At 48.6% G+C, this 14,998-nt stretch overlaps 1 protein-coding gene across 2 annotated transcripts in view; it reads right to left on the reverse strand.

Annotated features, from left to right (window-relative positions):
• Positions 1-722: 722 nt before the first annotated feature.
• Positions 723-14,998, reverse strand: part of KDM2A (lysine demethylase 2A) — an 88,313-nt gene continuing 74,037 nt past the window's right edge. For both annotated transcript variants that reach the window (XM_061162759.1, XM_061162767.1), the window contains exons 13-21: positions 13,910-13,993; positions 12,183-12,452; positions 11,511-11,642; positions 10,147-10,236; positions 7,520-8,232; positions 5,484-5,647; positions 4,734-4,892; positions 3,950-4,165; positions 723-3,510 (exon numbers count right to left, since the gene is read on the reverse strand). In XM_061162759.1, coding sequence (XP_061018742.1) covers positions 3,329-3,510; positions 3,950-4,165; positions 4,734-4,892; positions 5,484-5,647; positions 7,520-8,232; positions 10,147-10,236; positions 11,511-11,642; positions 12,183-12,452; positions 13,910-13,993 — 2,010 coding nt within the window. In that variant the 3' untranslated portion in view covers positions 723-3,328. The remainder of the gene's footprint in view (positions 3,511-3,949; positions 4,166-4,733; positions 4,893-5,483; positions 5,648-7,519; positions 8,233-10,146; positions 10,237-11,510; positions 11,643-12,182; positions 12,453-13,909; positions 13,994-14,998) is intronic.

The raw sequence follows: 14,998 nt of genomic DNA on the forward strand, positions 1-14,998 counted from the left end.
GACTCAGCAGCACCTCTCCAGGCACCGCCTTGTGGGGAGGAGCCGGCTGGGGTCAGGTAATTGTATACCTAAATTTTCACATCTATTAAAAAGTTCCCTCTGATGCTGTAAAATATAAGCAAGTGCTGCTTTCGGACATTGAAAAAAGAGAAGGCAAAGCAAGCCGCAGAGGCACACAGCACTTCCGCTGCTGCTCAGGGATGGGGAGAGTTGAACTGCGGGGCTCGGGGCGGGAGGCTGCATGCAGTACCTTCAGACTTCCTCTTTCTCATGCACACGCACACACACACACCAAGGCAGAAAAGCTTTTGTTATTTTTGTTTTGGTTTTGAAAGCCTTTTTATTTAAAAAAAAAACAAAAAACAAACAAAAAAAAAACCCAAATAAAAATATTTCCCACTGGAGGCTATTTCTTTTTTTGTCTTTTAAAAATTTTTATTACACAAATATCTCCCATTCCCACATGTCAGAGGAAAGATGTCCTTGCTCTTTGTAAAACCAATAGTGGAGAACGTTTAGAAAACAAAAGTCCGCCTAGCTTCCCTCCTTTCCCTGGCCCCGAATAATCCCAATGTGTCAACTTAGATAGCGTGACTTGTCCTCTTAATGCTTACATTTAATTTAATTTTTTTTAGCACAACATTGGAGATTGACTCTAAATCAGCAACAAAAAAATATATATTTACAATATTTCTCCGAAAACAAAAACACAACCAAACCCTTTAAACATAGTGACTTTAGGAGTTTTATTTATGGAGCAGTTATTTTTTTTAATCACCAAGTGATTTTATATTATATATATATATAAATTTTCTTCCTTTCCTTTGTGGTTTTTCGCCCCGGTGCTTGGAAAGATGGAGGCAGGGTGTCTGGTCCTGTGGTCTGCGGAGGGCAGGCTCTCCTGGCAAGGCTGTGTCTATGAGCAGATGGCAGGAAATTCGGTGGAACTCCCGGGTTCCTCTGTCCCCAAAGAGAGACATTTCTGTCCTCCACACGGACCAACCCTCACCTCTAGAAACCATTTTCTCCCTCACAGTCCCAGAGGAAAGGGAAACCCGGCAAGGGCACAGGTCCGCTGGCTGCCACTCCCGGGCTCCCTTTTCCTCTGACCAACTCAGGTACGCGATAAAAATGCTTGTTTTTCCAAACGCAAAAAAACAAAAATAAAAGCCAAAGCCCAAAACAAACCGTCAGCTTGGAAATCTCTGTGGGTGAGATGTCCCAAAGTCAGAGGCACTCTCCCGGAACAATCCCTGCTCTGAGGGGGTCTCTCCACCTCCCCTTTTATAAAAAGACAAGAAAGCAAAACAAAGTCATCTTTTCAGTATTTTCCACAGGAGCAACCGAAAAAAGGCAGGAAGCTTCCAATTATAGGTCATTAACAATAACATTAATAAGGTTTTTGCTCAATACCCAGGGTTCTTTACAGAGAAGTTCCCCTAACTGAGGCACTCTGGAATAAGTCACTGGCATTTCCTCAAGGTTTCAGCCCCAGGTGGCTGGGGCCTGGAGACCAATGGAAGGGGCTGAGGGTCAGGGGAGCAGACTGCTGCTTCTAAGGTGCAGCAAGAATCAGCAGATTGGAAGAAACCAACACAATGCCACCCCCTCCCAAGACCCAGTTTTCTCTTAGGAGGCCAGTAAATGCCAGGGTCAAAGCTGGGCTAGGTGGCAAAGAGGGAGCCCCTCTGCCTCTATTGCTTTGGAAGTGGCAAGGGGGCATGTAGCGTCTCTCCTTGGGGTGGCTCACACTTCAGACCCCTGGTGCCTGGGCTCCTTCCCCTCCCCCACAGGGCTTCAGGAGGAGGAGAGCCTGAGGCTGGGCTGCAGGAAAGGGGCCGGGAGGGGACGGGCTGGGGACAAGACGGTGGGGCAAGGTTGTGCTATCGCCTTCCTTTCGGATGGGGAGCGGAGTGCAAACCCGCGTCTATCGTTTATCAGCTCTTGCCACAGGCTGCTGCTACTGAGCATCTCCTCACACACTTAAATATTGACCCAAAAGAAATCCCGACCTTTCGTTCCATTTTTTTTTTTTTTTAAAGTGCAAAAAGCTCTCTGCTGCCCTAGAGAGAGGATCTTTGGACAGGCCGTTCAATGCAAAGTAAGAGGGGGCAGCTGATGGGGCTCGACACAGGGCGGTGGAGCGGGAGACGCCAGGCTCCCCTCCTTCCCTCCACACACACGCGTAATACACTCAGCCACACACACAGAGGCACAAGCACACCCCCTTCCATGGCTGCAGGCAGAGGGCAGGTGACTGGCTTCTAAGCAGGACTCCCCACCCCTCCAAAGGCGCCGGATCAGTGAGCCGCTGGGGGCCAGACACAGGCCTGGGCTCGGCTGGCTACAGGACCGGAGGCCCAGAGCCTGCCAGGGGGCAGGTGGGGACTTGGCCTAGTTCTCTGACCCCCCCCAGCTGGGGGAGACAGGCTGCTCCCTCTGAGGATAGACATCCTGGGAAAGCCCTATTCAAGCGGGAATAAGGAAAGTGTGAAAAGGGCAGGGAAGGCCAAAGAGGGAAGGGATGGGGAGATGGTGCCTGTCTCAAGATCTGCCTGGGAAGCAGTAAAATGGGGTGTCCCTGGGGTAGACAGTTCCAGCTCCTCTGAAGAGCCTCAATCCCAGTAAGTGCAACAAGGACTTCATAGAAACTAGCAGGAAAGTCTGGGGTGGGGGTCCTCATTCTGTGAACTACCATGAGCATCGGACAGGATCAAGCTACAAGGAGGAGGGAGAGCACAGACATGGACAAGAGGTGTGGACACCTCAACAGCACCAGTGTGATCTGCATGGGTCTGGCCTTCCTGGGGCCGCTGGCCCCTCCTGCGTAAGCCGGGAGAGTGTGACAGAGGAGAGACACGCACTGGACACCACGAGGAGAACCTGGCCACGGAAACAGGGCTACTTTCTTCCCTGGGAGTTTGCTCAGAACCAGGCACTGCTGGGGACCATGGATGGGGAGGAGGGCCCCAGGGCCCAGTGCAGGTGATGGCTGCACAGACACCCCAAAGTGAGAACCCGGCCTCCTGGCCGACGAGTGAGTGGGCGGGCGAGCAAGCTGGCAGGCACTGTGACAGCACACAGTCTGCGCTTTCCCCTCGGATCAATTTGCTACTCCCTTCTCCTTAGGAGGGAGAGGAACAGGCCGGTAAGCCTGGGGTCCACCCCCCTCTCTGCCCTGACTGTAAGGGAAGGGCTCAAGGGACAGGAGAGCAGAGAGGGAGTGTGACGCTGGCCTCGGAGCCCGTGCAGGGGCGGGGAGAGAGGCTCTCCTGGCTGGGGAGTCAGGGGAAGATCGGTTTCCTGTTCAGTTTGGGCTGGGTGTGTCTTAGCTGATCTTCTGTATCAGCTTCTCGTCAGACAGGCAGTAGAGACTGTTGATGGACAAGTCTGAGATGAAGTGCTCGCAGGCTTTTCGAGTGATCTGCTTGCATCCTCGAAGGTCGATCAAGGTGACGTTGGCGATTCGCCGTAGGTAGATCAGGGTCTGGTCTGTCAGTTTATTGCAACCTGTGGGGAAAGTGACCACAAGGACAATGCTGCGTACACACCCAAAGGAGCCTGCTTCTGACGCCCAATTTCCCAGCTTTCCTCAAAAGGCTAAACAAAAGTCCCTGTTTTCCCCTTAACTACCTGGCTCAGAGACCAGAAGTGCCATCCACACGGCAGCCTCTGAAGGCCCCAGCCACCACACTCCCTGCACTGCAAAAGCTGACCAAACTGCAGCTGGGTGCTGGCTGTGTTCTTAGGCACCTGACAACTGCTCAAGGCCTTGGTCCCTACCAGTTACAAAAGGAATAGTTCCATGTCTTGTCCGTATGTGAGGAAACAAATTAACACGGTTTAGTCAACAGCCCATGTTCTTTCTGTTCTACTGGTCAAACTCCAAGGAGGGCAGGGCTTCCAAGGGGCAGAGGTACCATCTGTCACAAACACGGCAGGGGCATACCTGCCATGTTGAGCTCTGTGAGGGAGTAACGAGTGGAAGACCCAACAGCAGTGAGGAGATTGGAGGACTGGTCTGTCAGGTGGCTGCAGTGACTGAGGTCGAGCCGAGACAGGAGGGGCATGTGGCGAATGATGAGACGAAGCGTGGCGTCTGTGATGTCAAGGCCCGCCAGCCGGAAGTCGGTCATGTTCCGGAGCTTGCTGCGATTGTCCTGGCCTGCACAGGCAAGAGAAGGACCTAGATCCAGACTCTTTTAATTCTAGTTCAGCTTAAGCTGCAGGCAGCTTCAGTCATGGATACCTGCAGGCTGGGCTGTGCAGGGGTTAACAAGCAGAACTGCCCACACCCAGCCCTGCCTTCAGGGAGGGAGCAGTGTGTGGGGCCGTTTCTAGGAAACCAGACACGTTTTCTCTCTTCCCAGCTGCTGGGTTGTGCCTCGCTCACACAGCAAAAGGGTATGTGTGGAATGCTCCTCTCCTTCCCACGCTCCCACCCTTTTCTAGACCATCAAGGAAACAGCCTTCAACGCTCTTCCTCAACCATGAAGCCTTCCCAGACTTCCTCAGGCTTATACTCTCTAACCCCCAAGCTCTACTGACCCACAAAATGGACTTACTCCTTTCTTTGTAGGTAGTTATCTGTAAATAGTTAACTGTACTTGTACATAGTCCATCGTCCTGTTTTCAACTTCCACTTTTCTACTTTTCAACAGTGTCATTTCTGGGACTACCTGCGCTTCTGGGAATGCTGAAAGGAGCACAGGGAAGTCAGGCCCAGAGCATACCCGGTTTATCCGCCGGTGGAGTCAGCAAGTCCCGAATTTGAGGGTCCTTGATTCCTACTGCCCACCGAAGATCAAGGGTCCTGAGAAGGGGGCAGCTGGAGGTGCTGAGGGCAGAGACTGCAGACCAGGAGCAGCCTGCTAGAAGGAGGTCTTTCAGTCCTACAACAGAGGGAGACAGACATGCAATAATACACTCTACTGGCCATCCAGAGCCTCAACTACCAGTTGATCTGACCAAGGTAAACAGATCCCCAGTCTGTTTACTGGGGGGAGGGAGGGACCATATCCTAAACTTATTCTAGTAATCCTGCTCAAAGACTTCTATGCCCTCCTAAATTACATCTAACTCTGGTGGTAAAATGGATTGCTTGGTTTCGAGCAGAGTAACCTAAGTGTGAGTGACTTCTAAGACCTCAAAGTGCTTAAGGGAATCCTTACAAGGGGCTTATCAAGGCGACATCTTACTCAAATTCTCTCTTCAGCGACTACACCAAGACCATCTGCAGAGCTGGCGGCAGCACCTGACCCCTCTCTCTTCATCTTCCTCAGCGACTGGCCTGCCAGCCCACAGTGGCACCTTGGGGACTGGCAGTTAAAGTGGGACCGGTCAGGTCTCTTGCCAAGCGCAAAGGCAGTGATGGCACAGACTGCTGCCCTAAATTGCCCGAAAGCAATTCTAAATAGCGCTGCCAATAATGCACTTTCCCCACCGGCCCTGCGCCCCTGGAAGGACAGCGTGGGGTTGCTCACCTGGCAGCCTATTGACGAGCCATGTCAGCTGTTTTTTGGAGATGTTGGTCCAACTGAGGTCGAGGCTAACTGGCTGCCTCTTGATGATGCCACTGAGAGCCTGGGGTACGATAGCCTTACACCTACTCAAGTCAATTTTTGTCCAAAGTCTCTTGTCGCAGCACCTGTAACAGAAGGAAAGAGAACCAGCTCTCAAGACCTGATATCCCTTGTCAGAAGAACTTCATCACAGGCTGCTGGAGGCTTCTGGGAAAAGCAGAGCCTTGGAGGATCACCCTCCCTAGATGCTTCTACATGCATATAAGGATCATGCCTTGCCATTTTTTGCCTCAGAGAATAGAGATTACTTGACCAGTCCACCCCAATTTACTTTGGCCGGGTTGAGAGCACAGAGCGACTGTCAGGGACACACAGTAAAACAATATACTATAACCCCTCATTTGCATTAAAATGGTATGGCTCCCACCAAAGTGTATACAAAGGAACATTAAAAAAATTTATTGACTCCTTACTGCTGGAAGCTACGAGGCTTCCCTCTACTCTCCTCAAAGTCTCTCCCAACTGCCTGAGACGCAGGGTGGTGCTACCTGGCACATCCAGCTCATTTGTGCCTTGAACTCCAGAAACAGCCCATTTCATTATCAGGTCGCAAGAGGCTCTTTATTAAAATCAGGCCTGGAGAGTCCTCCACCATCCTTGGGTTTCTGCCTCAGTGCTATCTTTACTTTTTCTAGCCAGTCTACATCAGAACAGAAAGGGAGAGGCCTGCCCTTCCGTGACAACTCCATAGGCCACAAATAGCACTGCAACACGCAGCTTCTCTTTAATATTTTAGAGTCTCTGCTCCCCAGCCTGGCTCAGCGTCTGGCTGGCAGGGGAAGAAGAGATGGCATATAATGGGAGTCTTACGTGGCTCGGCCTAGAAACTGAGGGACAGAGCCACCACTAAGCCCTACGAACAGAAATATTAGGAGAATCTGGGTGGATCACATGTCAATTCAGATTTGGGAAGTAAACTCATGGTTGCAAACAACGGAGTCTTCACTTAAGAGACTGAAAAAACTTCATCCAGGACACATGAAACTTGTATGGCAAAAACAGAGCACTGGATCTCAAATTTTTAATATGTATCAGAATCCTCTGGTGGAGAATTTATTAAAAAGATTGCCCAGCCCCACCATTGAGGTCCAGATCAGCAGGTCTGAGATATGCCCTGAAAACCTGCATTTCTAACAAGGTCCCAGGTATGACACTGGTTTGGGCATCACACTTTGAAAACTACCGTAACAGGATTTGACCTAGATATAAAGGATTTATCCTAGGATTTAGGAACTTAAGGAAAAACAATGTCCAGTGGAAATATTTGTTCATCACCTCTAGGGATGCTCCCTTATGTCTTAATGTTTAACTTGAGAAGAAATGACAGGTTTCACTAAAAAGGACAACTAAGTCTCAGGAAGCTTCAAAACTGAACCTTGCTTGCTGGAGAAAGGCATTCTGGTCTAGGTTTAGAGTATGAGAATTAGAACTGTGGAACTGTGAGCCTGCGAGCACCTGCAAAGTTTCTGAAAAGTGCGTATACCTTTCTCATGAGACGGAGATGTAATGGGGCAGGGGTGTAAGAGCAGTCGTCTGTGTCCCCAGCCCCAGGAGTGACTGGCGTGTCACAGGCTCTCAACAAATGCATGATGCGTTCAACTGACTGGGGGCAGGGGGATTCTGACTCCGAAGTTTTAGGACACACTGTACAAACCCACCCCCAAGCCCCAAGGTACAAATCCATTCAAAGTCCAGTAAGGAAAGACAAGAAAGTACAGAGCAGGGAGAAGGAGCCAAGGGCCAGATTTCCCTGATGACACCTGCAGGCACGACCGGCCACATCTTTAAGAGGACCCCTGTGTCCAGGAAACAGACTGGGTGGATTTAATCCTTTAGGGCCCAACCAGGGTCCAGGAGCCAAGACACATGCTGTTCTCACATGGAAAGCTGCCACCTATGCCCATACCCCTGTGCCTGATCCCTGTAGCCCTGCTCACCATTTATACCACGTCTTGCACACTCGCATACATTCACAAAGTTCTCTGCGGCTGAGGTAGCGGAAGACAGACATCCAGACCTCCCGCTGCATCCAGCTTTCGTCTCCATCCTGAGCCCAACTGCCCCGGCCATTCAGCCTGGCCGCACCCCCCTCCTCTGCACTGTCATCTTCCTCCTCCTCCTCCTCCTCGTCCTCCTCCTCTCCCCCCAGCCCCTCCTCATCCCCGCGCTGGGGGGTTCGGGCTGGGCAGTGCTGGACCAGCACACGGGGGGAATGGCGAAGGTTGGCAGAGGAGGCCGTGATGGCCTGCAGCTTGGGCACAATGGATGTCCCGTGGAGCTCTTTGGTGGGCCTCTGCAGCGTGACAGTGAGGTACGATCCCCGGATCTTGGCTTTCTCAACTTCAGACAGCTCCTTTTTGCCGCTGGGATTGTTCTCCTTTTCCCGTACCATGGTGCGCTCTGTGGCCTGCAGCCGCAGCAACTGCCGCCGTTTGAAGCGCTCATCGCGGCTGGCACTGTGGTGGTCGCTGGGGCCGGCCCCAGGGGATGACCGAGTCACCACGCCCCGGGGGGAGGCCGGGTCGTGGATGAGCTGCAGCATGGAGGTGGGCGAGTGAGGTGGGGGCGTGAGGGGCTCGTCGCAGCTCCGCAGGGGCCGGAGGACTTTGGCTTGCACGGCTTCTTCGTCACTCTCTTCCATTTTTCGCTTCTGCAAAACAGGCCCACAAATGCCATGTCAGTGCCTCCTTAACTTTGAGAACCCCTACATTTACAGGGTCAACGCCTCTGCTGCTCTCGGGGACTAGCGGAGGGCAGGCCTCTGCTTTTCTATGGGGGAGGGACCTCTGTGTGCTACAGGGTGGTCATCTCCTTACTGTCTGCAAACCAGACTCTGTAACTGAGCTCATGTCTGTGCTCAACGCAGCTGATTATAGAGCAAAACCCTCAAAATAGGTTGCCTGGGAAATCTACCTGTGACAGAAAGGTCTGTGTCCAAGTACAGAGGAATGGGACCCACATTTGAGCTGCATGATTCCAAAGCCTGCCTTACTCATCTCCTGTCCCAATTTTTTGGTTATAATATAATTCTCTGGGTAAAGAAATCCTTTAAAGAGGCTGCAACTCCTACCCCTACGCAATTTGACCATTTTAAATTCTGCCTCTAATTCAGCTCGTCACCCAAGAGACACTTCTGCTGGAAGAAAAACAGCCTACATACACATGTTTGAACTAAGATGCAGATTCTGACAGCAGTAAACCTACTGACTTTTAGCCCTACCAGGGTCTGAGTGCGACCCTTCCAGGCTGCTTCTCCTCAGCACCCCATACTGTCCCGGGAGACCAACCACAGGTGAGAGATTAAGCCTAGAATGAGAAACCGCACTGCTCCTGGAGGAATCTCTTCAGGATGAAAATGAGGAATTTGAGTTTGGTGAAGCCAATCAATATCCCACAATAAAAGCACAACCTCACCCTCTGGCCCCCTTGTCCCTTCCTAGAGCCCACCTGGGCTATGATGCAATGAAGCCTGACCACCACATTCCACTAGGTATCAAAACAGCAGTTCAGACTTCCTTAAGGAGACGTTCTATGTCCCTCTGCAACAATTCTGCTCCCTTTTCTCCTTACATTCTTAGATCACTGTGGCTCAAAGAGAATGACCAACTTTTGGGCGCTGGGTTTTGCAAGGCATTAGAAGGTAACACTAAATATAGTACCTGCCAGCCTGTCTGCTACAGCAAGCACCCACCACTACCACCACCAGTGAAGACAAAAGTAAAAGTTACCACTAGAAGAACCTGCTGCTAGTAGCACTTGAAATGAAAACTCTAGCACTCGTCAACTCCAGAAATCCTTCTCCTCAGACCTATTTAGACTGAGAAGTCCAATGACCTCAGTGCCTGAGTGGGAAGAAATAGGGAAAAAAAAAAAAAAGCAACAAGGAAATGTGCCCCTACTCTCCTGTTTAGGGCACCTGGAGGAGACCCCCAGGGCATGATGACCGACAGGAGGCCAGCGGCCACCCCTGTACATGCCCTTAGCAGACCTTGTCTTCCTGGCCTGAGGGGCCAGTGCTTCTGTCCCTCTGACAGTACTGGTGACCACTGGACCAGCAATCACAGTCGCTTGGGGCCAAGGTCACAGCACAGGTTCCCTCTGGAGGAGCAACTGCCTCTGTAGGACACAACTGGCACAAGGGCAGGGCTTTCTGCCACAAGGTGAAGAAGACAAAATGCGAACCCGCTCAACTGGAAACTCCAGTATACCACTGCATTTACCAGCTGGCTCAGGTCACTGCCTTCCCTCAAGTTTCATTCCTCACAGACCAAGCTCACCTCATTTCCCTCCCCAAACAGTCCAGCTGTGGCTCCTCTTTTTCAAGGGCCCCAGGGTGTAACAGAACACTGGGAATTTGCAGAGTCCCAGGGGGAACAACATTCAATAATGCAAAAAAACAAAATTTACAACTCAAAAGAAAAATAGCTAACCAAAGGGGAAAAAAGATAACAAATAAAACAAAAAATAATCTCTTGGGTCAGAAAAAACATGCAAAGGCAAACGTTATTTCCAAACTTGACATTTGCTTCCTTCTCACAGTGCGAGACTGGAAACGTTCCCTTACCTGGGCTTTTTCTGAGCTGTCCTCTTGGTAGCACTTTGGACACTCCCAGCAATTTGGCAATTCCTCATTAAGCAACCCCTCTCCATCCATCTACAGGCAGAGAGCGGTTATTAAAATCTGTCTCATTTAAAAAACAGACAAAACCTAATCTGTCTCTTAAGTTGCCTGTATCAAACTGTAACACAGACACACGGTTGGGAAGAGTTACTCACTCCTAAACACACTGGTCTACAGGGGAGGAAAAAAAAAAACCAAAATCAAGAGCCATTTGGCCTTACTCTCAGACACTGGGATACTGGCCACCCTCACTCTTGGTTACATTCATCAAATTTAGACTCCAAGAGAAGATTCCCAAGAGTCTGAGCCAACCTGGGTTCTCTTCCCCTGACACATCCCTTCTCCTGAGGGCCCCATGCCACTGTGTAAAAGGAACTGAACACACAGGACTGGAGCCAGTGTGGTCTCGAGTGTGGGGCATGGTGGTTGTGATGCGATTGTGGCTTTGGTTTGGAGACTAGTAACCAGGTCTCTATGACTCAACTGTTAGGTGACGATAAATAACAATATCCACCTTACATGGTAATGGTGAGGATTAAGTGGATAAAATATTATATAAAATGTTTAGAAAAATGTGTGACATGTAGTAAACACTTTGTACTAACCACTGTCATCATCATGATGATAATACCCTATTTTATCAAATCCAAGGTGCATATTTTTTCACATTTGAATTGTCTGAAACTGGGCTGCTTCTCACAATTAACAATGTCTTATATAATCATTGTCAGCCAGGTGGCAATCATGATAGTTGACACATTCAGAAAGACCAAGAAAGTACCAGCACCAACCAATGTACTTTAGATTTACAGAAAATCTAAGATAGACCCAACTTCACAGGGTTGTCTTAAGATTAAATGAGGAGTCATATAAAACACTGCTTCTCCATTCTGGCTGCATGTTAGAATCACTTGGGGAGCTTTTGAACACACCTGGGCCCAAGGTCCATGATAGAAGAGTTGACTCAATATCTGAGGTTAAGGCTTAAACCTCCTTATTACTTTTTTTTTTTTTGGTCCAGCTGTGTGGCTTGTGGGATCTTAGTTCCTGACCAGGGATGGAACCAGAGCCTTTAGCAGTGAAAGCCCGTAATTTTAAACACTGGACCCCCAGGGAATTCCTATTACCACCCCAGGTGTGCACAGAGCCTGATACAGACTCAACACACACTCAAAAGCAGATGTCAGACCCCTCTGTGACCCTCAGCAGCCTCTCGTGACAGATGTCCCACTCTCCTGTGCTCCACTCAAGAGTCTTCAGACACTCTGTTAGCTGAGACCTCATGGGCCCCTTAGGCCCTTCCTCACCTGGAGGCAGCCAGGATGAACAATCTCATTGCAGATACAGCATTCCATGAGTTTCTTCTCAAAGTCCTGTGTCTCCTCGTTTTGATCCACCTCTCCACAGAGGGAACATGTGACAGAGTGAGGCAGTCTGGGCTATAAGAGGACAAAGACAGAAACCAAGAAAGAGCAGGCTTAGATCCTTATCATTCAGCTTCCCTTTAACTGAAGATGGACAATTTGGTTCCTGCAATTCTCCAGTAAACACTTAAGAGAGCATGGAGACCAGGTGGAGAGAAAAGAGGTGTTGGCAGGAAAATGACTAAAGAAGAAGATATGAAGAGTCAACTCGCTGAGGAGTAAAGACCAACAGGGAACAGTTTATTTTCAGTTGGCCTATCCTTGGCCTCCCAGGTCCTTCCTTTCTAATCCACTTGAAGAGGGAGCAGACTGCAGTGATCTGTCCTTCAAACACTAGCCTCTCATTTGAAAATTAGGCAAAAATTAAATTAGATTATGTTAAATATTAGACACCTTCCTTCTAAATCCAGAGACAAGAGGGACAAAATGCAAAAAGCCATAAAGGCAGCAAAATCTTTTCTTTAGAGCTTTGCAGTCTATACAATATGCATATTTCAGCCCCACCCCTGGCACCACACCCCACCCCCATAATTCTTTACCCAGCAGATCACTCACTGCCAAGCACTGCCGGAGAACACAGGACTGCTTCATGCGACCAGGCCCCCCAAACTTCTTCATGTCCCTGCAGTAGTGACAAACACCACACTCTCCTTGCACGCAGGCTTTGCATTTTCGACATCGCACTCGTCTCCGTCTGGCTCCAGACACGATGGGAGAGGCAGCGGCTGGGCGCACAGGTGTTAACCGGGGGGCTGGTTTCATAGTGTGAGGCTTTGTGATGGGGATGGTAGGAACCCGTACCTTTGGCCGGGTTGGGAATTTAAGCTGGAAAGAGAAAGCAGTGAGGTCAAACATATAAGGCAGCCTAAGGACTGGAGTGGGTAGAAGATGACAAGGCCTGGCAAACAATGGCCTGAGGGCAAATCGCACACAGGCTGTTTTTGTAAACAAAATTTTATTGGCACAAAACCACGCTCATTTTTGTTTTGTCCATGGGTGCTTCTTAATGCAGTGGCAGAACTGAGAAACTGCAATAGACTGAACGGCCTGCAAAATTTAAAAAATTATCATCTTTATTACATTTATTTACCTACACATTATCTTCACAAAAAAAGTTTGCCAATCCCTTCAGACTACTTCAGCCACATCCCTCTCACTCTGCTGAGCTGCCCTTTCCTCAAGCTTTCTATGCGCCAAAGGTATTGCAGGGGCCCTCCAATATTTCCTTATCCTGAATATTATTACTCAGAATACACTCCTGAAGAAGACAGGAAACTACTTGAGGGAGCAACAAGTCTTATTCTTTATTATTCTAAATTCAACCCTACAATTCTGGCACATAGCAGACACCCCAAAAATAGCTGAGCATGAATAAATTTCTCAGGTATATGTTTACAATTTTAGCACCTGTATTTTGCCCTGCTGGTGATCCTTTTAAGAACAAGGACTGTGACTCCCACTTCTTTAATTCCCACCGTGCCTTAAACACTTTTTGGACACAAACACTCAATAGCCAGGGCCGGGAAGGACTAGGCTGTTTCGCGGCGGCCCCATGTGGCCAAGCAGGAGGCAAGCGGGACAGAAGCACTGAGGAAGGAGGAAGTGGTTCTCCAAAGACATGTTTTAGATACACACCTTTATATTTTGCCTCAATGTCCCTGGGATGTGATGGCTCTGCAAGTGGTAGCTGGGAAACACCAAAGAAGGGCCCAATTTATTTGCCAGACTCATGACCAAGATCAGAAATCTATGACTGACCTTGACAAAGGACAATATGGGGTAGAATTATACAGGACCTGACTGAAGGGACGTGAAAATTCTTAACTGACAATTTATTAACTAATGGGTAGCTGTTTTCGTCTCTTCTCAATTCAATACTAAAAAGTCCAAACCAAGGGGAACCTTGAGAGTGTGGTCTCACTTCAATAAAGAAATGTTCTAGCCTTTTAAATGTATATCTAATTATTTTAACTAATTTTACATCAGATCTATAAAAAGAATTGAGTCACTGGGGCAGAAGGATAGGAACCGATCCACTCTGGTGAACAAATGCACACGCTGGCATCTGAACGTGGAGGCAGGTCTTCTAGTTTGACAGTCTGTTAAGAGAGTCACCTCCAAAGATAGCTTGACTGAAGAGTCAAAACAGAACTGAGTAATGATTTTCTGTCAGTTCACATTAATGCACCAAAACCTGTCTGCCTCTGGTTGTTCTTTTTCTTCCTGGAATGGTAATGGTTAGCCAGCAAAATGTTTCAGCAGCTTCAAGAATAGTTTCTTACCTTATCCCTTTTGGGCCACTGTACTATAGGGACTCCAGTGAGGGCTAACTTGGGATCACTGTTGGCAAGCTCCTCCAGCAAAACCTAAAGGAGAGATAGGAGAGAAGAGGGGAAGAAAGGACGTAGTGAACAAAGAGTCAACCACTCCTAACAGCATCCAGACAGACTTAGCCTCAGTTCCCCGAAGCACCAAGGTGAACAGCAGGCTGGCAACTTTCGACATTTTCCCTTCATATAGAGACCCACTGCGAAACAAACAGAAGATGGAAGAGAACTCAAACTATCAAGACTTTAAATTTACCTTTACTTCCAGCCCTGCACTTGTGTGCTCACTGTGACCACGCTACCGTTGTCAAGTGTTGTCACATAGTTCTATACATGACAGTACAACTTTACATCAACTCTTTACTTTTCTATACCAGCTAACGAGTACCATGGTATTTTAAAATAATGCCTTCATTTTGTCGATGTTATTAGCAAATACTGACTGGCAAAAATAAAAAAAAAAAGGATTGGCTAATGCGAATAGCAGGGTCTTAACATCTTGATTCAACCCAGGACTCCATTCTTCAAAGGCTGATTAAAGAAATCTCATTCTCAAATCTCTCCCCCTCACATCCACATGCACACACACGTACCCATATGCACACACGGTCACTTATTTGCCTTTATTCCTATAAAGGGGGCAGCAACAATCTCAGGGGCAATAAGTTCTCATGCCTTTAGCCAATCTAGTTTGAATGCCTTGAGGAACAATTCTACAGTAAGAAACTGCCACTCAAGTGAGTCACACTGGTTATTATTTTGAAACAAATCTTTTATGTTTTAGACAGAAATGTCTCAGTCCCAAACCTTCTAGCACAATGAAATCTCTCCTCATCTGACCTCATGAGCCCTAAAGCAATGGCAACTGCAAAACAACCACCACCCCCCCCACAAACCCAGAAGACAAATTACACAATTTCTTTCTGATTGCTTTAGATGTATACAGGATATTAACTGTTTCAAGAAAAAGTAAACTTTGATCCTAGACAGGCCAGCATGCCTGGGCCATTTTTAATAATCATTCTCAGAATCCTGTGGGCTCTG

The sequence above is a fragment of the Dama dama genome, chromosome 2 (genome assembly GCF_033118175.1).
Source record: "Dama dama isolate Ldn47 chromosome 2, ASM3311817v1, whole genome shotgun sequence".
Taxonomy (NCBI): Eukaryota; Metazoa; Chordata; class Mammalia; order Artiodactyla; family Cervidae; genus Dama; species Dama dama.